General features: G+C 37.5%; 1 protein-coding gene across 4 annotated transcripts in view; it reads right to left on the bottom strand.

Moving 5' to 3' along the window:
• Nucleotides 1-375: 375 nt before the first annotated feature.
• Nucleotides 376-23,731, bottom strand: part of DPH6 (diphthamine biosynthesis 6) — a 210,330-nt gene continuing 186,974 nt past the window's right edge. For all 4 annotated transcript variants that reach the window (XM_040601797.1, XM_040601798.1, XM_040601799.1 and 1 more), the window contains one exon: nt 376-692. In XM_040601797.1, coding sequence (XP_040457731.1) covers nt 577-692 — 116 coding nt within the window. In that variant the 3' untranslated portion in view covers nt 376-576. The remainder of the gene's footprint in view (nt 693-23,731) is intronic.

The following is a 23,731-nucleotide window of genomic DNA, read 5'->3' as shown; positions in this document are numbered from 1 at the left end:
GGCAGATCCTACAGTGTGGCCATCATCTCTATTGTTTGCTTTGGTAAAATGTGCATCCTGAATACCCCTGGAATAATTCTTTCCTGTTGCAAGATAAGGGTTAAAATCTGGCCACAAATAAAGTCTTCAGGAGTTGGACAGAAGCCAGTAAATTCATAACAGAATTGAAAGGAATCAAGTCTTTAAAGCAGTATTGGAGCTAATACTCTGGTTTCATCTTCATCCAAAAGATCTGAAGTTATAATCAGTTTATTGTAACCAGGCCTAAATATATCAAACAAAAGAACAACTGTAATCAGAGCAAATGACATCTCCTAAAGACTACCTGCTACTACCAGAACAGATCTAAAAATAAGTGAGAAAAAAGCACAATAATTTGTAGAGAAACCTTTATTGTTCATACAAAGCAGGCACTGTCACATATCGTGAGGCATCATTAAAAAGCTAAATATGACTTTGCTTAAATCAAACAATATAGCTTAATGAAAGTATCTAACACAGTTATGATCAACTCTTTTCTTTGTTCTCTCCTGGATTGAATGCGTGTTTTGGTATCAGCTCATCTCTGTTAAATTGCTAGCTTAGCCAGCACGATATATGAATAACCTCCTTGCCAGGTAAATCCACCACAGGCACTAAAATCAGAGCTGGTTTCTTCTTGTCCAAATATTTTTCAAGATGTTCTTGCAGTCCTAAAATAGAAACAAAACAATTAATGAATCCTTTCGGTCTCATTTTCTATTTTGTGTTATCTCTTAAAAATGATTTCTAAATACATTTTTTGAAAGTTATTGTGGAGTGGCAAGCAACAAAAGGAAGTGAAACACAACTCTGAAGTTTTCACTTTATATAGAAGGAAAAATCATCATCTCCCACCTCCTTGTTGACTAATTTGAGATTAACGTTACACGTTGCCTAAGGCCATAATTCAGCAACACAGTTAAAAGCATGTTTCTCAACCTTGAGTGAGTGAGTGAGTGGTCTGCTGGTTACAGACACAGCAACCTGAAACTAAGTGCAGGTAGTAAAAATAACTAAAGGCTAGTTGAAATTCAGTTCTTTGTCATACTTGATATTGGGATGATCAGCACGTAGTTGTCTGTAAACGAAATTCTGTTCTCAAGTCCCACTGTGGTGCATCAATCTACTAGAAGTTAAAAGGAGACATTTTTAAAAACATTATGAACATGATTTCCATTTGAAATCAGTAGAAGTATGCCATGCTGAAGATATAATGGAGGAAGTACAGGGATGGCAACATATACGACTGAATATTTAGAATTATAGAGAGATTCAAACTGCTAAGAATACAGAATCTAGCTATAAAGAGCTTTAAAGAGACTGGTATGTGTGGCAGAAGTTTGTAAATTTCAAGTCCTTTACGGGAACAGAATTAATAATAGAGAAGATCTAGTTAGTAGAATATGGAAGAAAACTACAGAATGGAAAATTTAAACCTCAGTATCAAGACATTTTTGGTCATGTTGCAGGGAATGGACATGCTAGAAATCCAGCCACACAGAACCCTGAAAGAAGACTGCTGAAAACTCTCCAAATGACCCTACAAAAGACAGTTTCCTAATGGTAAGGTATGGTCTGCATAGGTTTTGGTTTCATTAAGTTATTTCTGTCTGCAGCTTCTATGATTATGGCAATTCTTTATAACACTAAGCAATCTTGGTTGGAGAAAGTGTAAAGAGGGCAGAACTTGAAGACTGTCAGAGGGTTTTTTTTGGCATCACTGCCTGTGATACTGTGAATAGGCAGTTCAGTTGAAGTGTTACCTTATCCAGGATAAAACAGGAATTCTGCAATTGTATTCACTGAAGCCAAAAATCTTCTGTCTTGTTACCTGGCAGCAGTAGCACAAAGTAATGTAATACAGGCTCTGCTACCTACAAAATATTGCAAAGACAGTACCAGTCTTTCAAGTTCTGCTGACTTCCTTTCGTATTGGTATCATTGACACTAGAGGTGAAAACAGGCAAGGGTGATCCAAAGATCAACAGTCAGCGGAAAGGTCAGAGGACTTGACATTGTGTGTAAAAAGGTAGTCAGGTTATGTATTGCAGATACTCATCAGTAAGTGACCCAGTAATTAAGCATCAGCTAACATTTTCATTCTCAGCTTTGACTTCAGAAAACTTTATAGCTGTGCTGGCTCACCGGGCATTAAGCAGAAGTGGGCGAAGGCAAGCCACTTCAAGAATCACCGATTCTACCCGATTAAAATTACATTTCCCTTTTTCCTCAATTAAAATTGTGAAAATATAATTTTAGTCTTTAACTTTTTCACAGGCCTAAAAGCTGTGAAACAGTGCTAAGAGCTACCATAACAAAACCAGCTATTAATTTCAAAGGGAGAATTTGAAAGTGAGGTTAACTGGAAATATAACTCCATTCCTCTGTTTTTTTGAGGTGGCCAAAATAGCCATAAACATTTACTTTTGAACCTGCCCTAGAGGACCTGGTTGCCAGCCAGAAAGAGCAACCTTTCCAAAAGACCACCACCTTTTCTACTGCAAATGCAAACTGCTGCAGCAAAGCCTACACGTATAATTGAAATGTGGATGAAAATCTGGGACATATGCCTCTAAATGTTTTATCATACTTATAAATCAAATAGTTTCATATGAAAGCATTCTACCTTAGACATGCATCTTTATATATTAAAAAATTGTGGATAAAAGTCTGCTTATGGAAATTTCCTCTGGAAAGAGGAGACTGGGTCTTCTAAAACAGCAAAATTGTACTCTAAGGTCCCACAGAAGACAATACACAATTAGTAAATCTGTGGTGGCCTAGGTAATCATAGCTGACACAATCCAAAATTTGACAGCTATATATTTTACCTGCTATAATAAATTACTCTAAATCCTCCAATGCTAACTGTATATTTTTAATGATGTGACACTAATAAATCAAAATCTATATTTTTTTACTTATGTAAATTATGCTTTTAGATAAATAAGAGCCTCAGTCATGAGCTACATATGATTGATGTAGATCTTGGAGTTACTTATTCTGTCCTGATACAGAACATTTATTAAAGTACAAACAAAACCAGCTGATGAGCAAGCAGCAAACAACTGATGTGTATTCTGCATGTTTTCATTTCCTGTGACGGTTCCCATTAATTATTATTACTACAAGAAATTTGCTGAAAGCAGGCAAGCTTCATCCTGTAAGATGTATCCCACTGAACCCCAACCGATCGGCAGAAGTTCTGGGCACAGGTTCCATACAGAGTCTCTTTCTGCACCACTATGGCATTTTTTTACTGACCTGGGTACAGCTGAGGGATATGGACATAGCCAAAACTTAAAATGAACAACAAGAATTCCAAGTCTTTCTCACCAAAAGTTCTGGCATTACAATCTGTTTCTGCCATTCCTCTGTAAGGACATGACACTGAGATCCAATAATTTGATGATCTCTCACACTGACTTTGCAGCCCTTCCATATAACATGGCACAACCTAACACCGTAAGCTATTGTTTTTAAAGGTGCTTTTCACATTAAGTAGAGAAAACAGTGCCCTGGGAGCCCCTCAAGGGCCATTCCAAAACATTAGGAAGACGATTTTTACATCTGTGCTGTCATTGGCTTCAGCAGGATTTAGGCAGTATGAGGTGAGGCCACAGAATCTACTTATGTTTCCAAAATCAGTTCCCCATTATTGCTGGGGTACTCTTGCTTCACTGGATATTTGCAGGGGAGGAGTAATCTAATAGTTTATATTGAAAAGGAAAATAGTAACAAAAAGGATGATCATATTTAGCTCAGCACATAAAAAAATCACTTTCATATTACAACTACTATCTTTCCTTCACTTTTTAACCAAAAGATATTGTTACATTGCTTAGAGCAGGTTTTTAAATCCCTGAGCTAATAAAGCTCCATTGCTTCAGCTGCAGAGATCTGACATGCAGCATGTACTTTGAAAAGATGCGTCACAGGGGATCAGGTTCCTAACAGTTGACTAAGAGTTCCGGTCCCAAAAGATGTGCCCCTGGTGTGCAGAACACTTAACCCTTCGACCAGTACCAACATGACTATTCACAAATTATTGATGTCCCTAAATCCCTGGCAGATTGCAGACAGATCTTGTCTCCCTTGAAGCCAAAGCATATGGTCACTAATGAGATGGATTAAAAAATACATATACACATTCAGGGCTTTGCCACATGAATGTAAAGCCACAGAAATGGTAGAAGGTGATTGAACTGGACTGAACACTGTTAAATACATGATTAGCCTCTTGTTATGGATCACTTCCATTGATCTATATACAGTTTCACAGCATAGTTTAATTAAAGCTGTCTGGAACAAGCTTCTGTCTTAAATGATCAGGCAGTGCAATGAAAAGGCGAAACATGAGGAACTGGAGACCCCCTCCCTTTCTTAAACATTCAGCTGACTGTCTCTGTGGTTTACAACCATAGCAAGGAAGGAAAACATGCTTTAAAAAAATTGCCAGTTTTTACAATTCAGGTTTTTTCCCCACACTTTTACTTCAGATGATATAAAATGATGTAGTGGGATATAAGATTTTAAAATGAAACCTGTACAATTCGCTTGCTTCATTTTAATTAATACCTTTTTGTGCAAAATAAAATTGAGCCCAGCAAAGAAAAATATACTATTGGAATATAAAAGTGAGTACCTTTGCAAATATGATTTTGTGCTGATTTTTTGTTGCAGCTGTGAATATTTTAAATGACAATAACGTGGACATTTTGCATAATTCAGTACTTGGCTTTTCACATGGTACCTCATCATTTTCTTCAGTATTCTCGATCACGTTATTTCACGTTGGTCATATTGGTCATTTCCCTGTTAAGGGACAGGGTTTTCAAAACCACTCTGCCCACAGCAAAAATGGAAGCAACACCTTGTAAATGGTTGTGTTTCCACTTTCAAAACATATCAGCTAATCTTCAAAAATACTAAGAGCCTACCAGTTCCAGGGAAAAGTGGCCAAAGATTTGTCTTTGTGGCCAAAGAAAAGTGGCCAAGATTAGTCAATGTTTTTATAAATTTATTCAAAAATTACAGAAATTTGAAATAAGTCTTAATTTTTTTTCCCAAGTGGGAAATATTCATATCCACAAAAGGAGTGAAATGAACAATAACTAAACTTAGGAGAATGGAAATGGATCTTGCTTTGGAGGCCAACCACTCCTGATTATTTATCCTGGTTATTACGCTGATTTCCCTTGGTCCTTCTGGTTTTGAGTGAGTTCTAGTCTGTCTTTGCCTTATTTATCCTGACTTATTTATAATGTCAGGATAGCGATGATTTGCATACTTCTAATGATGATCAGGGTGTAACTGAGTTTTGTTAAGGACTGGTAACAAGGGGAGTTTGGTGGCAGCTTTTGGCAGATCACATTAAGCACACTTTAGAGATGATATAAGCTCCTTCATGCAATACTGATGATGCACTTCAATCATTCTGGCCTGGGATATTTATCTGAATATGAGTTAAGCAGCTGCTTTGAATTGCAGAAGTCTGTTGCCATGATATATGAGACAAATGGCCAATACGAATTTGGATAAGGCTGTGAAACTGCTTTAAACCTGTGATTACTTAAACCAGTTTTTGAAACTATGACAATAAAGGAATTTGTGTTCTTTGCTATATAACTTTGAAAATCCAGTCTGTGTTGTGAAGACTTCTTAAGCTGTGTCTAGATTTCTCTCCCTTCTTTCTAAGTCAACAACTGATGAATGAGCTTTCCTGTTGAATGGTAAATACATAATAATATTTGTTTAAAAAAATTTAAAAAGTAACTGGCATGATTTAGACTTAACACCCCTCCCTCACACACACACACACCCCCCCACACACATACACACACCCAATTTACTGTTTCAGGCCTATTTCTAAAGTATACATAACCACCCTTCCCCCCAAAAAAACAATAACAAAAAAAGAAATTACAGAAGGAGTTACAGTTGCATTTGGAACTCAGGTCTCTACAAACACATGCCTGGTCAGATACCAAAGCAGCCAGTGAAATCTGCATGTCTGTATTTGCAAACAATTATGCCATAAAAATGTATCTCCAAGGTTTTTGTCGCATTTCATTTCAGTTTGTCTTGCACTTATGGACCCATCTATACTGAAGGGCTTCCTGCTTTTCACACCAGATTAGTTTAATTGTAACAATGAAAAAGTCTTTTTCAAGTAATCACATACCAGATTAAAATACAGCCTGGACCAGAACCACTAAAGCCAAAGTTAGCCATCCTCTTTCAGCTCATCCCTAACACGAAAGAACCATTTCAGATGATTGCAACCTCTTCTGTGAAGGACATGTTTGTTAGAATCCAAACTGATAGGACACTGACATTTTGGTCATAAAATACTGTGAGTTGTAGGCACTGATAGGTACAAAACAGGGTAACACTTCATCCAGCTAATCATTCAGCGAATGAAATCATAGAATCATAGAGCATCCTGGGTTGGAAGGGACTTTTGAAGGTCATTTAGTCCAACATCACTTGCAATGAGCAGGGACATCTTCAAGTAGATCAGGTTGCTCAGAGCCCCGTCCAACCTGACCTTGAATGTTTCCAGGGAGGGGGCATCTACCACCTCTCTGGGCAAACGGCTTCAGTGCTTCACCATCCCCATAGTAAAAAATATCTTCTGTATATCTAGTCTGCATCTACCCTCTTTTAGCTTAAAACCTTTACATCTTGTTGTATCACTACAGGTCCTATGAAAAAGTCTGTCCCCATCTTTCTTATAAGCACTTTATTAAGTATTGAAAGGATGCAATAAGGCCTCCCCGGAGCCTTCTCTTCTCCAGGCTGAACAACCCCAACTCTCTCAGCCTGTCCTCACAGCAGAGGTGCTCCAGCCCTCTGCGCATCTTCGTGGCCCTCCTCCGGACTCACTCCAACAGGTCCATGTCTTTCTTGTACTGAGATAAAAATCTGCTATAATGAGAAGACTATGGTTTTTTAATATTTTACTGCTAGTCCTGTTTGTGCAGTGGATCCTTGTCCCTTTAGAATCTATCCTGAACCTGAAAAAACAGTGCTAGCAATGTTTTTATGGAGGCTATGGTGAAAACATAACGAAAGTCACCGTAGGTTTGGATAAGTACCCACAGGAGTTGAAGCAACTCTTTCTACAGCTGAGCAGAGGAAGAGGAAAATGAGCTGTGTTTCCGTGTGCCTTACTGACAACTCCTGCCCTCAGAATCAGTGAGGAGAAGTTGTGTGTGCACAAGCTAGCAGCCGTGGACCTTACTGTTCATGGGAGATACAAGAAAGATGAATGACAGGCTTATCTTAATCCAAACTAGTCAGTGAGGATGCCTGAGCTCTGCACCACCAGCAGCCAGAGGAGAGGGATAGCTGGCCTCAAACAACCAGCTCTGAAGGAACCCAGAAGTTGCCTCTTCCCCTCCCAGCCTCACCAACCTCTCTGCTGTTCCTCTGCTTCGATGGGAGGGTGTGGGAAGGAAGGAGGGCCCACTCATCATTAGGAAAGGCATTAACATTTATAGGACCCTCACTTTTCTAGAGCTGAGTCACTTGGCTGAGTAACTATGGAAGTTTTTTTAGACTGCAGCTAATGCATTTTTTTAGCATCTGAAAGAAAATGAGTAGACAAAACAGTTATTTTTAGTGCTGGTTTGATTGTGGGCCTGTCAGCCTTGGCAATGTGTCTCTTTTATCAAGCTGCCACGATCCTTGTTTTGTTTTCAGAGCAAAGTTTGATTAAAGACCAATTTCAGAAAAGTTACTCACTGTGGGCGTTAATTAGAGCTTTCTGGACTCTGCGGGGTTTAGCTTATGATCCGTTTCACTTACTAAACCCTGTAATTCAAGTTACACGAAGATGGGAATGAACCAACCCCTTTCTATTCTTCTAAAGGCTTCTGTTTAACTCAGTCATGAAAGAACCCCTCTCCTTTCCTTTGCTAATATGGAATTCTAATTTCGGCCTTTTCTAAACAAAATTAAAATATTACTTCACATCTATAAAGACTTTTCAAACTAATGAACTGAGACACATCCAGAGAGCTTCAGAACAGAGTAGGCAAAATTTAGGAAGCCTTTGCTTCTAAATAATGTTTTCAGTGATGCCCAAGTTACTGCATATCTTAGGAAAAACAGGTAAACATCTATTTCCCTTCCTCTCATTTTCCTGGGAGTATTGTCATTCTATAAGAGAAGGTCCCTGGCATTCCCCTCCTTCCCTCTTTATTTGCAGACAAGAAAAGCCTTTTGCTTTTCTGCAAGTGAAAAGCCAGCTACTAGCTCAAAAATCTTAAAAAGGTGGTTGATGAAAAAAGACTTAGGAGTACTTGCAGGTAATAAGCAGCAGATTGAAGTGGAATTTATAACACGATACAGCTAAAATTACGAACTATGTAGTAAAACGACTGAAATGAAAATGTCATTGGGGTACATGCAAATAAAAGCAGACAAAAAACACAGCCCAAAACAAAACCTGACTTAGCTACACTGGATATTTGAAACTAGACTAGATAGAACATGAAACTACATACTAAAGAGAAGAAACCTGCGAAGAAGAAGATGACCTAAACCAGTCTATCCCTTTTTTCTAGTGGACACCCTGCACAGGAGAACTGAGACTGGATGAGGTGAGGTATTGAAGCAGAGTTCATGGATGCTACCATCTTAAAACATCCTCTCCCAAGCATACCTTCTCTCCTGACCCTCCTCCAAAATTCTGAAACCTGAACTTCAGCTTAGTTTGAAGGCTAGTATGGACTCTTCCCAAAGCTTTACAGTGTGACAGATGCACCAGGAGTGCTGAGGAGGTAAGCAAATCAGGCAACTGTAATCATCAGATGAGGTTTTATACCAATATGTATAACAATTACAATTTCAATCTCAATGCCATCCCTAAGACAATTACACGTCACCTAACTCTCTCGGGATATACAGAAGTTACCTCCCAAAGTACACACAGCACCAGTCGAATTAGGTATGTTATCAAGTGCATCAACAGCAAGTTGCACAAAGAAATGTGACTCTAAAAGATAAACAAATGTTGCTGAGCTCCTCTGCATATTAGTTATGGCTGTTTCTCAGTAGAAACAATTAAGATTTAGCTTCCACAATAATTCTATCAAGCTGCCAGCTATAGCTTAGAAAATAGCAGAGCATGAAAACTCTTTGCTTTCTGTTTTCCAGTGTTCTGTTTTTAGCTGTGTCCTATATAGAGATTGAGAATCAGCCTATACAAGGTTATAAATGTGCCCCTTTGTTTAAAATGTGATTAACCTTCTGCACTAAATAAAGAAACACTTAAGCATGCCCTTCCAGTACTCACAGTGAGGTCTAAATATAATTTCAAAGAGAACGGAGGACTGAACTTTCCGAGTATAATCACTCAGGGAAGAACTTGTGCTTTTTCTAAAACCATGACAGAGTGCAAAGATCACGAGCCTGTTTTCCCTGTGTGTTATATTTCAACCCTGTAATGACCCAATCTCTTTATGGGGTGGATGGTTATTGAACTTGTATGCCAGCTGTGTTCAGGATCTCTGGGGAGGATGGGCTGTAATGACACCAAGCAGGGATGAGTTATGAATGGAAATAGATTATTACAAACATATGAAACAGTAAGGACCCATTTTTCAAAAGGCATCTAAGAATGCACTTCACATTTTTTCTCGTATGGTCATCTGAATGTGCCTATGTGGACAGATAAAACTGCAGGATTCACTAGAGGCTCACACACGCATTTTTTGTTGTATGCAAAATCAGATAAATGTGCACTTTCCCCCACCCCCCAGATTAATTGAAAACTTGGTGTGAAAATGATCAACTGCAACAGCACCTGTGCAGTAATTATGGAACTTGCTTTTTCACCTTTAGGTCACATTACAGCTGCTGACTCTTGGCCCAGAGTCCAAGAGCACAAGATGGCGCAGATTTGCAAGCTGCAGGACAGTTGGTCGCTGTGCCCTCCAGGTAGGGTTGGGGACACTGGTGGGGCAGTGTGTGTGGGAAGCTCGGCTGTGCCTGCTGGTAATTCAAGAACTTTTATCTCTGGGGCCTGTCAATCTGGCACCTTTCTCAAGTGTTAAATTCACTTAAGTATATTTTTAAAGAAGCTGTCATGAGACATACTGAAGCAAATATGTCCTTCAGTGGTTACACATGGACTCGGTTGTAACAATGTTTGTTAAGTGCTTTGACATCCCCAAATGATGTTTGGTACAGCTTCCACATTTGTTCGTTTATTCAAGTCTGCTAAACTGTCTCCAAAACCAATGGGTTTAAGAAATATCTTACTGGACACAGTGCATCAGAAATGCCTGACTGAAGAGATATTTATATAACTAGTGGACACCACGTACATCTGCTGGTGGGAGAATTTAGTCTACAAAACCCAGAAAAGGTTTCTAAAAGATTTTGTGGTAAGCATCCTTAGATGGGGTACGGGGAAGATCATATGGTCCTTGCTTTATGTCAAGTTAAGCTGCGATCATTTAAAATAACACTGATGGAATAATCATTTTCAGTTTCTAGGCCAGATTCTCAACTGCTATAAATTGTAGCTATGCTAATTTACACCTCTGAGGTGCTTGCATAGTAGATTACATATATATATATAGTATCACGTGCAGACTAATGAGGTTATTTCTAGATGTTTACCATTGTAAAGAGCTCTGAAACTTTAAATCAATCTGCTACACTAATGTAAACAACTCATCGTAATAAAACCAGATAAAAGTGCACCGAACATCTTAAATACATTATTAGGTTGATGAAGATCATTCATATTGATCCAGGTCTGGCTTCACAGCACAGTTTAATCAAAGCTGCCTGGAAGAGGTAACAAAGAGTGGTCACGGCATTCACTGCCTTTCATCATGAGGTCACTACTTTAATCCTAGAGTGAGTCTACAAATGACTAAATTTTCATTATTGCTGCATCTGACAACTTATGCAAAATTAGCTGGTGCAGGCTAAAAAGAAGGGTAGACCCAGCATGTGGAGGTGGAGCAAAACCCAGCTTCTGTTTTAATGGGGAAATCATGCTGCCAGAGGTTGCTGATGATGCACCCAGAAGTTTGTGGGCTCTTGGCAGCCACACAACTACCTCCCCTTGATCTGGCAGATTTACATTAATTGGATTTTTATCCTGTATGGCAGCAACCCAAGGTATCAGTACCTTCTTATTCCCTACAGTCAAGGAAGAAAGGGAGAGAGATGAAAGCCTTTTGTTCCTCTTCATGGCCTCCAAGGATGACAAATAAATCTCACTGCTAGTGCTTCCAGTGTAATGTGAGCTCATAGTTTGTTACAGATTTGGGAACGGGAGACTGGGAGAGTCATTCAACTGTGTCAACCGACAGCAAAATGAAAGAAAAAGGGTCTGAAACTCGGCCGCATAGTGACGTGAGCTGCAAGTCATTTTTGCTCTAACTTGAAGTTATTAACAGCATAAGTTATAAAAGCTTTCAGCCAGACCCACGTATCATTTTATCAGGCACTGAATAAACACTAAATAACACACAAGGCCTACCACAAAAAGTTTACCATCAACACAGAAAAATAGAGAGCTGAAAGGAATGTATAACAGATAGGAAACAGAGTCACAGAAAACTCTGCTAAAATGGTATGATTTGTTAAGGTGATTTGTGGAAAAACCAACATCTGACCCCAAATTCTGACCACCCATATACTTCTTCTTCCTCTTGAGAGCACACCACAGTGAGCACACTTACGAACACCACCACAGTGGCCAAGAACACAGTCATCCTTTTCCTTGGATTGTTTCTGGATCTCTGGAAGTTAAAATCACAGCCCCAGAGGAGCACTGCTGCACGTGTTCCACCTGCTCTGCTGTCAAGCAACTTCACTGCTCAGAGGCCTCTGCTATTCTTCCACCATCAACAGCTGGGGTGGTTTACAGGTTATCTGAAAGCTACCTGTGGGCTTTATGCCAAAATAGTCTATCATACCTGTCAAAGGAGTATAACACCTGACTGTCTTATGAGTGCTTAATAAACATTACTATATATTTTATGCAAGTGTATTACAAAAGGCTGCAATAAAGTTAAATTATTGCACAAAAGTGTATATATACATATATATAGAAGAAGAATGTTTCATCACCAAAATACATGGTCCTAAACACCTGTTTTTTTAAAAAAACTTTTGGAGAAGACCTATTGGAATGATACAAACTGCTCTGCTTTCTGTAACTCTTGTACATTTTGTGATTTATAGCTGTGTGGGTGACAGGTAAAGTACACAGCATAGTCCAGCAGTGAATGGAAAAGCTGCCCACATCTGGTGTGTGGCTTAGGGGTTCCAGGTTCCCCCAGGTGGGCCAGTCCCCAGACCCCCCAAGTGGGCCAGCACCCACAGGTGAGCAGTCAGTCAGCAGCACTGACAGTTCTGCTTGAACATTGGCTCTTTCAACAGGAATTTCTGCTTCTGGAGCCTTAAGCCACATCTCCATGAAAAACTATGTTACCTCAAAGAGATACTGGATTAATGAAATTGAAAATGCTCAGAAGAAAAATGGATGTGATGCTCTAACCACTTTCAAGACACATGAAGTGTGACTGATGGAAGGGTGACCTTTATCTTTCCCACAAACAGAAGGCCAAACTATAAGGCACGGCGAAACATGCTTTTGATCTATCCTTGTGCCTCCTTCTGTTTTAAAGATGTGATCTGAGGTATGAGATCTGGTTTTAACAATGTTGCAGTACTGCTAGAGGGAAACAAATTGTTCAAGAAGAGATGTCAGTTTTAAAGCAAAGCAAAGATGCCCACACAGCCCTCTCTTTGGTCAACACTGATACTTTATGCCATGGGCCTTAACTTGTCAGGGAATATCATACCTGCTGCATTGCAAAACACGGTAGTGAGAAGGACAGGCTATGGAAAACCAGCAGCATCTGTTCACTGGGAGCCACTCCTCTCCAGGAACATCATCGCTGGAGTGGCCTTACCAGTATTTTCCACACTACATTAGCTGAATGAATAGTTGTTGTTTTTTTTTTTTTTTTTTTTTTTGGGTTTTTTTTTTTTTTACAAAGGCTTCCCTTTCAAGGTATTTTTTCAATTACATTGCTCTAGAAAGATTCATTAGAATCAGGCCACCACCTCTTTTTCTCTTTTGCAGAAAGCACGTGTTGGTAGAAAAGGTGGCAACAAAATATGCTCAGTGCTCAGCCTAGCTGAATTTTTGCCAAATCACTTTGCAGGGCAAAGAAAACTCATCTGCAACCTGCCACAAGAACACTTAGGGTCGTTAAAGCCTTAAAAAATCTGCTAAGACAAAAAGGTGAAACATGAAGATACTAAAGGATTATTATTGTTGTTGTTATTATTATTAATTTATTATTATCATCATCATCATCATCACCATTTTTGACTTACCAAGAGCAAAGAGGCAGAGGCAGAAAAAAGGAAAACTAACTGGATCTTATCATGTATAGTCAGATCTTCATGCTAGATATATTTGTGCCCTCCTGGAAATGTTTCCATTTTTAATTTCAGCAACTAATTTAGGTAAATCTAGCACTTTCAAAAGCCACTAACATCAGTACTTCCAGATTCAGAATTATTGGCACATCTCTTTTTAGTAAAGCATAGCACAAGAGAATAAAATAATAATCTACTTGCTTGAAATATAAAAGTTGCTTATTTATTCCTCCAGAATTCTAGCTTTCTCTCAAGGGAAATCTGGAAGTTTTGAATTCATTGATCCTTTGCTTCGCCACTATTCTCTCCTTTGACCTTTCAGATATTTTTTGTTTGCTGCCACATTTTTGCTGATTTGTCTTTAAATTACAAATCTGATTTTAGCTTCATTTTTCTTAAACTACTTGCCACAATCCTTTAGAAAAATCTACTCGCAGTTTCATTCTTAAGACCAATTGAAGATTTACAATATGCTAAACTGGGCAAAAATTCTGTAGTAATCAGCACAATATATTTTATACTCCATCATAATCATTTTTTCTGGCTCCATGTCGATATAACTTTTCCTGCTTTTTACAATGGTTTACAACTTAAATAATTTAATACAACAGTTGTTATATTTTTATTGCAAGCTTATAAAACTTGTACGGTAAGTCTCTTCCATGCAATATATTAAACAAAGAAATGACAGAGAAGAAGGGGAACTGATGATTACTAAGACTGTAATTCAGTCTCCAAGTTCTGAACGTGTCATAAAGTGCTTCTGGCTCACTTGCGTACAGCAGATCTTGTCAGTGTTCCTCAAATGAATCATCTCTTCATAATCAGTTCTCCTTACATTTTATTTTAACGTTGATACAGGAAAAACAAATGATTTCACATTTCAGGCAATGTACTGATGAGGTGGTGGTTGAGGGGAAAGGACCCAGCAAAAAGAACCAAGGGGCAGGAATGCCATTGCCAGCTCTGCCACTGAGTTGCTGGAAGTCCTTGGGCAACTTCCTTTGGCTTCAATAATGCATATGGAGTTATGCTTTATTCAATTTTGCAAGGGCTCCCAGTGCTGTAAAGACATGTGTCTCCTTAAGTCTTAGGCAAGACCTTTGTGCCTGATTTTCGTGTTTCAGAGCAACTGTAATTCTTGATGCTTTGTAAAATCAGTCTCTGAATTTCATACTTCCATTTTTTTCCATCATGCCTTTGTGAAATGCTTTGCGATCACTTGAATAACTGTTACTGTCTTAGTATATATGAGAGCTTATGCAAAAGATGCTGCTTCAATGCATCCCTCAATAAGAGTTTGTAAAACTACGTTTTACATTACAGACCCACTTTACATACCTTCACAGACACAGTTCTGTCCACATCTACAAAGTAGGTCACTGTATATCCATAGGAACACACAAGTCTGCTACTTGTAAAAATCCTTTGCTGATAATATAAATAAAAATAATAAATATCAATCTAAATTTACATCAAAAGTAAATTTTAGTGACTTGGGAATGCTACATCTATATCTATTTCTGGAGTAATTGTTCATATTTTTGAAACTTCGGATATAAACTTCAACTAGCTGTGGTACAGATTCTTCATCAACTAGTGCAGTAAACCACTTCCACACAAAATGTGTCACTGAACATGCTGAGACTATTGATAGAAAAGAAGGCATCATGTATAACTTACAGAGGTAAACCATTTCCATTTTTAAGGTCAGGCTTGATAAAAATCTCCAGAAGATGTTTCTGATGGCTTGCCCCTCCCCCCACCCCCCCCCCACCCCCCAATCAATTCCTGTAAATCACTTAACTGTGTAGTCTTACTGCTCCTAATACAAAGGCTCTTTCCCTACATGGTTAAGATTTCTTAGTGGAAAGCAGCTTGTGACTCCTAAGAGATACAACATAGTCAGCTGAGAAGAAAAACCTTACAAACTTTTCTATTTGTCCAAAACTATGGTAAGAGTGCAGATATATGAATATTAGTTTCTGAGTTGCGTTGCTAAGACTTCAGCCCTTGCCTACATGGATCACTCACTTTGTAGGGTGAAGTACCACAGATGTCTGCATACTCTCTGAGATTTTTTTAATGATACTTGAGTCATGCAATGCCAAAATGAATAATGGAAATACAGAGCCCAGCACTGGACTCCTAGATTAAGCAGAAAGATTCCCCTCACGCCCCCCCCCCCCCCCCCCAAAAAAAAAAAAAAAAAAATCAAGCAAAAAAATGTGCATAAGTATGTGTATGCACTTGAGACACTTCATGATAAGTACCTAGAGGATAGCAACTCAATTTATTTTGATGGCTACCTTTCTCGTCCTCATTACATATCTTAGGTATGATATTTATATGTTTGTAGCTACAAAGATTATTAGATCAAGCCATCTGTAATTGATGTATTTTAAGAATTATATTAAGTTCTCCCACCCCAGAGATGGTTGCTTGCTTGATCAGTTGAATAATGTTTGATAACTGATCAAAGATATGCAGCAGGTAGTGTTCTAATTTCTGTTTATTGCTTATCAAACCTGAAATCTACTGGCCAGAATATTGTTTCCAATAGAATGAGAAAATCTTTGCATTTGCCTCTGTAATCCTTTACAAAGGATTCAATAAGGGTGGGCATATTAGAAAGAAATCATTTGGAAGGCAGGAAAATCTTCTAAGTAATAAACAAAAAAGCATCCTAGTAATTTTAATCATTAATGCCAGCCCAAACAGATAAATCAAGATCACGAAACATCTAAAGAATGAGCTAGTTTCCTTATGGAAATGTCTAGAAGTTATCCATTACTATTGCTGCTTTTCCATATAGCAGACATTGAAATCAATATGCTGCACTGGTTCAGTAAATTTGTCTCTTAACAAGTTAATAAAACAGTGATCCCCACATAGTCTTTCCATCAAACTTTCATAGAAAAAAATGAGAATATTAAATGCACTAAGATAGGGAAGATCTGCTCCATTTGCTCTGCAATGATAATCTTTTACAAAAGAGGATTTTTATTATTAATTCTTTGCCTTCTGGGGATATTATAATTTCCTAGAATGTAAAAACGCCTTAAGCACAGCAATTTGCTGAGCTAGACTGAATTTCAGGATGTTTCAAATGAGCTGATAAACAACTGCATAATTAGCAATTATTAGATCAAGACTGTACATTATAGATATATGAGTGTAGCAGCCAATGGAAAAGCAAGTAGCAGATAACTGTTTTTAAAACTATGAGTCAGTGTTATGCTTTGACGTGCATCACAACTTTTCCTTTAAAGAATTAAATACCCTACTGCTTATTTTTTCTTCAGAAATGCAGATTATTCTATCAACCAAATCCTTGGGGTCTTAATCATTGGACACATCCCTCTGTGTATGAATAATAAGGAGTTTACAGGCTGAATATAACTCATGCGCTAAAAATGATTAGACTGATTTTTTTTTTTTCCAGTTAAATAGTTACAAATCAATTGTATAGGCATGTTAAACTCAAGACCTAATATATTTCTTAAGGCTTGAATTCTGCAGCTCCTTAATGAAATATATTATTTTTACCTTACAAAATAATGTAATCAGATATACTGCAAAAAACTCAAGTGTAAAATTAATGTAATTTATACTACCACCACATTTTCAGAACCCGAGTATTCGTTACTTACATATAATTTTGTCAAGCTGTCTGAGAATGGCTAGAAAATGTGGCAGCTAGATGAGAGAGAGAATACTAAGGCTGTTTAAGATGCAGAATAAAGTTACTAGCTGAGTTCTTCTGTAAAAGAATCAAGACATAGAACAGTTAGTAGGGCTGATACCTGCAGTGACAGCTTTAGGTTTCAGCGCAGATCTACCAAAATGATATGCCCCTTGAAATGAATGGCACAATTCACACTATTCACAATTACTGTTTTAATTCTGACTTGATTGCATCTAGGAGGACTATACAAGAATTTATAGTGATTCATTAATATTAGTCATGAGTGTTATAAACACCATTTTTAATACATGAAATTTCAAATTCAAAACCAATGGTTTGCACCAATTACAGATTTTATTTTAATTTTGGGACGAAATTATTCTCATGTAGTTTAACAGTTAAAAAGCTGGACATCTAATGAAAAATAGCCCTCTGTTCCGAAAAGATTATTAATCCCATTTAAAAATACACTATAGGATGAAGGGTCCCTCGGAGGTGTCTGTCACCCAACAAAAAGAACCTAGGTCATTAGGTTAAACAAAACAGTTAACTTCTTTTAGGCAGTTAGACAAAATTGATCTTATCCTAGGTGTCCAGGCAGCTGTGAATCACATCACTCTTGTTTGAAACAGCAACACAGAATTTAAATGGACCTCTGGTTAATTGAGTTGTTGGTGAAGACAACTTCATTGCACAGTCCCTTACATTAAATAATTAAATAATCAGCTAATCTTTCCTATTTCAAATTCTTCTGGAATGATTTTCCATTCTTAAAACACCAGCTTCAAGTGGAAATTTAATCAGTGTTCATAAAAGACAATAAAGCTAAAATGTAATGCTTGCAACAGCAGAACGATTTAGACATACTTTATTGAGAGATATATTAAAATTTCTTTGTCTAGTAAACTTTTCCTTGTCACTCCCATTGCTCAAGAGTTTAATTTTAAAAAGGTGCAGAATACAGAAGTTTGGCATTCAGTGATTCTAGCTTGGAAGAAGTTTATAGGAAATAGATTAGAAGCAGTTTAATCAGAAAAAGAGCAACATAAACTGGAAGCTTCTTACCCAGATTTGCTACTTTATAGTCTGCATTTCCTCTTATCTTTGCAACTGTGAAAGCATTTCAAAACCCTTATAAAAGTGATTGGTCTTCACATTCATCATGGCTGCAGGGCTAAATTTAGACTTTAGGCCAAGCTTAATTCTAAGTGTTTAAAACGAACATTTCTCTGACATGTCAATTAAAATAAAGCAAGCTATTTAAGTCTGCCCAAGGATATGCATGACAGTGGTCGTCTTAGTGCTGACATTGGGTGGGCAGTGTGTAGATGAGGTAGTCAAATGGATGCACCATAGAAAGTAAGTTTGTCATATATACACTGTTAGGTAAGCTGTATGCACATAATTTTAGCTCTAAAGAACCACATTTAGCTAAGACAAATATACTGATTCTGCTTTAGCTAACATAATTATTAACTAAGGGTCACCAAGTAAACCTTCGTTTGCTTTTGTGAAAGTAAGAGGTACTAACTTGGTGATATATTTCCCTAAATGCCCTACTAAAAAAAAAAAAAAAAAAAAAGTTATATATATACACACACACATTTATAAAGCATCTGACAAAAGAGGTTGCTACTTCTTGTATTCTGGGGTTCAACTAAAGAGTTTTCAATAGCTGCATGCAGTAGCAGCTTGACTGCAGAAGGTCATGCTTGTAGCCTACAGGGATGCCATAGGAGAGTGTTAAAGAAAAGCCATTAACACATTGAATCTGGACTGGGGACACTTGCAGGTGGATCATTAAGATCTGCATGGTTTTTGGAGCTCTCTTCTTTCACATATACTGTCCTCTGTAGGTATGGGATTCTATGGTGATGATTTTGATACTGAACTTATTAATCTGTTCTAGGCAAACACTAATCAGTACAAGAAATGCAAGAAATACTTTGAATTTGGAACAGGATTAAAGAAAATTCTGACTCCATACTAAGTCAATGGTAAAACCAGTAATTTCAAGGAGGTGATCATGACCCCAAGGCTGTGCAATAAGGTTTCAACAAGCACTGAAGAAAACATGTATACCTGATGCAAATGGGAGTCTGACCTAAGTGACCTGCTATCTGCCCAGCCCCAAACCCTCCTGAAAACTGCACAAAGTGCTGCAAGAGGGAACTGCATAGGACAGAACAGAGAATGCTGACAGCTGGGAATGTTTTCTGGCACTACACCATCCTAGACGTAGCTGTAATCACCTACAAAAAGAGACTATATTGGCTGGTGGGATATAAAGAAATCAACCTCACACAGCCACATATGATAAGGACTGAAAGAGGACCACCCAGCTGGCAGCCTTTGTTTTTTCTTCTGATTTGGTTCAAGATTGATTAACCATCAATCAGAAACAGGTCTTTCAATCCCAACAGTTCTGTCACCTTTTGAATCAATGAAAATGTCTTCTAGATACAGTCAGTGAGCCAGAGCACAGCAAAGCTATCCTGCCTCAAGATAACTCCAGGAAAGGAATCACTATTGTTAAATGAAATCCATGATAATTTTGCAGAAAGGCCCAATATTAATTATCTGTTATGAACACACAAAAAATAAATTATCACTTCCTCATATAGTGTCAGACATAAAAAATGCTGGACTTACCACATGGTAAAATTTAAATGTTTTTAGCAAGAACCATTTTGAGATTGAGTACCTTTTCAACTTTTACCATAGAATCAAGACTAGTTTGGGTTGGAAGGGACATTTAAAGGTCATTTTATCCACTCCCCTGCAATAAGCAGGGACATCTTCAAGTAGATCAGGTTGCTTAGAACCCTGTCCAACCTGACCTTGAATGTTTCCAGGGAGGGGGCATCTACCACCTCTCTGGGCAACATGTTCCTGTGTTTCACCACCCTCACTGTAAAACCAATATTCTTCAAGTACTTGTAAAATCTATGTTATCCTCGCCTAATGCAAATGACTGGCATGCTTTCCACATTGCTAGCTTTAGCCCATTATGTTAGAAAAAAATATCAGAGAATATACTCTGATAGAGAAAGATACAGTTTGGCATATGCCTATGCTATCCTATGTTTGACACATTTGTATTAGGAAGGATAATGGAAGTATGACTTTAATACTAGTTCTGACAATAAGAAATAAGACTTAAGCATATGCAATACAATCACATCACTGACTTTTGATAATACTCCACTGGTTACACTACTGTTATGAATTCTTAGCGCACAGCCTACAGAATTCCACTTTACCAGTACTATTTCATGGGTTTGACTACAGGTCATGTGCATACATTGCTATTGTTTTACTTTCAAAATTAGTCTTAGATATGCAATGTTTGAAAAGTCTCCCTAAAGCCATAGCATTACAAAAAATACTGAATTTTTAGTCTTTGGTCTTTGTCACAGCCACTAAAACCATTTTAATAAGCAACGCTGAATTGTCTCATAGTAAGGGTAGACTATATATTTTGTTTTATATACAGATTCATATACTTACATGATATTGACGTTCTAGTTACCACATGACAGGTCAGTATCTAACACTCGGAGCACAGCTTTACACATACTGTGTAAGCCAACATTGCTTAGTATTGCTCAACAGTATGTCTACTCAGTAGAATGAAATATTTTCTACAGCAGCGCTTGTTAGAAAACAAACTAAACTACTGAATCCAAGCTGTCAAAAGAAAATTAAATACATGTCCTGTCTGGTCCATGGCACCATACTTAAAAACAATAATAATTTAATTTTTGCAAGACAAGTTGATGTGTTATTTTTCTATATCAGTTGCATTTCTGTTGACTGTCCTAACATTACGGCAGTATAATTTTAGAGGTGATATTTTGGAAAGGATACTGTGATTTGGTGCAGACACAGTTCATTAATGCTTTTAATTTCTTAAGTTTCAATAAAGAAGGCAGCTTCTCAGAAACTACCACTACTTAAAAATGGCCATTATACATCGGATTTGTCCTATTCTGACCTCTCTTCAGTTTTATGCAATGTTTAATGGAATTTCTCATCTCTCATAAGCATTCCTTGTCTTAAATCCTGGTCACCATTACTTTTCAAACAGAGTAGACTCTCCTGTGAGGAATAATAAGCCATATTCTTTTTGGAACTGCTTTAATTGAATTAGGTAATAGCCAGAATTATCTGAAGGTGATGAGCAGATGAAAAGGAGAAGGCAGGAATATTGTTGTCATGAAATAATTTGTTCAAGGGAGCATTTGCCTTCCTGAGCAACTTTGTGTAAATTAGTATCAATACACTGTGTAAGAGATTATTTTATGACTGCATGACAGTTCACTCTATGGACTTCACCGCTTACAGCAGTTTGTATGTTTCCTTACAAACATGAAGGAAAATAAAAGTACTTTCTCAGGCTTTGTCAAAGATTCTGAGACCAATTCCTTCCCGTTGATTACAAATTATTTAATTTTGCCACCAAGTTGCTTCCCTGTCTTCTATGTCTCAATGCGTTCTCATTTCCCACTTCCACAGACTATTGGAAGGAAGAAAAAGTGCAGTTTAATCATAAAATAATGCAATAAATAAAATCAGATTAGAGACAGTGAATAGCCAGAGCCACCAACACAAACTTAACTGTCAGGAGTAAACCATGTTCTTCATCTAAACTTTCAATTACTAATTCAGAAATTATTAGTAAGTTTACTATTTGCTGGGCAAAATTAACTCATGCTAACCTATCAGTAAACCTATCAAGCCAACAGTAATTTTTAATAGCAAACATGCATGTTCTAAATCCAAAACACACTTACAAATTTCAATAGCCAATTTTGTAAATGGGAAAACAATAGAAAAAATAGCTTTTAAGTTGGTAGTAGTGGCATCTATTAAAAACATTCATATGTAAACACGTGACGATTAAGGAAACAGTTGGGCAGTGAAAGTGGAAGTCCATAATACAATTAACGTGCTTATTAAGCAAAAGTCAGAATACTGAAATCTCTGCTTCCAGGTAATTCTTTGCTACAGGAAGTTGTGTATTACCCTGGAAATGTCACTAATGCTGCATTTCATGAATTTTCAACACACTCTGCATGGACATAACACTGAGCAAGATGTCAGTCTTTCTTTAATCGCTAACAGTTTAAACTTGCTCCAGTAGCTACAATTTTTTTGGTCCGCAGCCTGCAGAATGGCTGTAAACTATCTGGCCTTTCATTTTAGCTTCAATCTTGCAATGAAATCAGTGTGAAAGGTTCCCTGTGGCTACAACTTCTATCCACTGCAGCAGAAGGTCATGATTATGCTTTTAGGGACAATAAAAGGTTTTAGCAAATTTTAGATAAATTCTATTTCTTTCCCGTTCATTACTTGACTTTTTATGAGTTTTGTCTAACATAAAATCCGTGATCCATAAAGAAGGCAAGCAACAGCAATCACAGTCAAACAGCTTTAAGTCAGCCTACTGAACGAGTCAGCTCCAGTTCACAACTACAGGATGAAGCTTGGAGGTTGATCAAGAAAGTTACCTTAAACACCAGATCAAAACACCCGCAGGAGCTTTAAGACCATGAAACAGATTAATGAAGTTAATGCAATTAATTCCAAACATGCAGAAATGTTTAGCCTTTAGGAGGATGTAAAGATTCGTATCTGGTCAAACAGTGTTTATCAAATGAGCTCACATGGAATTGTCACTTTGCAAATTTAACACTACTAGTAACACTAACAAATATTGCTGCAGGAACACCAGCAGCTGTTTTACAAAATATTGGCTAATGATTGTGCCTTCAAGTCTGTTTTTTTTGCTGAAGGTGAACAATTTGCGGAAAGGGTTGTTCCATGAGAGCTGTATCAAGAGCTCTAATGTTGAATCTGATTGTTTCAGATGCAAAATATGCTTGTCCCCAATTCCCACTCTTGCAATTTAACTTGCAATTATATTAAAATCAAGCATAGTCATTTAATTCTTATATAATTTATCCTTTGCAGGAAGAACTATGCATCCCCCATTAGTTTCCTGTGAGGCAAATGATGGTAGAATAATAGATGAGAAATAGCCTGTAAAGTCCAAGATCAACAATATAGGGCCAAAATTTGTTTTTATTACTTCAAACCGTCTCTCCAGAATAGACTTCTGGCATATTGGCAAATGAGTTTAGAGAACCCTTAACAGCTATTGCCAGTGCCGTTCCTATTTTATGAATAGACAGAACACTTCAAATGCTAGACACTGCAAACAAAGAAGAAGCCAAGATGTTTTTGCAGAGCTGCAATCAGATTGCAAACAACATTTTGCAAGAAAACTGAAGCATAACATCTTTGGGATAGACTTCATAATACTAGAAACTTAAAATGGTCTCTAAAATCACTGAGCCTGAGTCTCTGCTTAGAAGAAAATACCTGAAATTTCTTAAAACTTCAGAGTCAACAGCCTGCTTAGCCAAATAATGAACACATGAAAACCCCAGAAAATGTTAAGCAGTTCAGCAAGACAAAGGTATAAAGAAGAGCTTAACGCTTAACCTAAATATAAGCACAAAGGGCTTGTGTTTACCTACATATAAGCCATAGTTAGAACAGCGTAAAGGAAAAGAACTCTGTATTTCAAAA

This window comes from Falco naumanni, chromosome 7 (assembly GCF_017639655.2).
Source record: "Falco naumanni isolate bFalNau1 chromosome 7, bFalNau1.pat, whole genome shotgun sequence".
NCBI classification, from domain to species: Eukaryota; Metazoa; Chordata; class Aves; order Falconiformes; family Falconidae; genus Falco; species Falco naumanni.
This window is presented reverse-complemented; position numbering and strand designations above follow the sequence as displayed.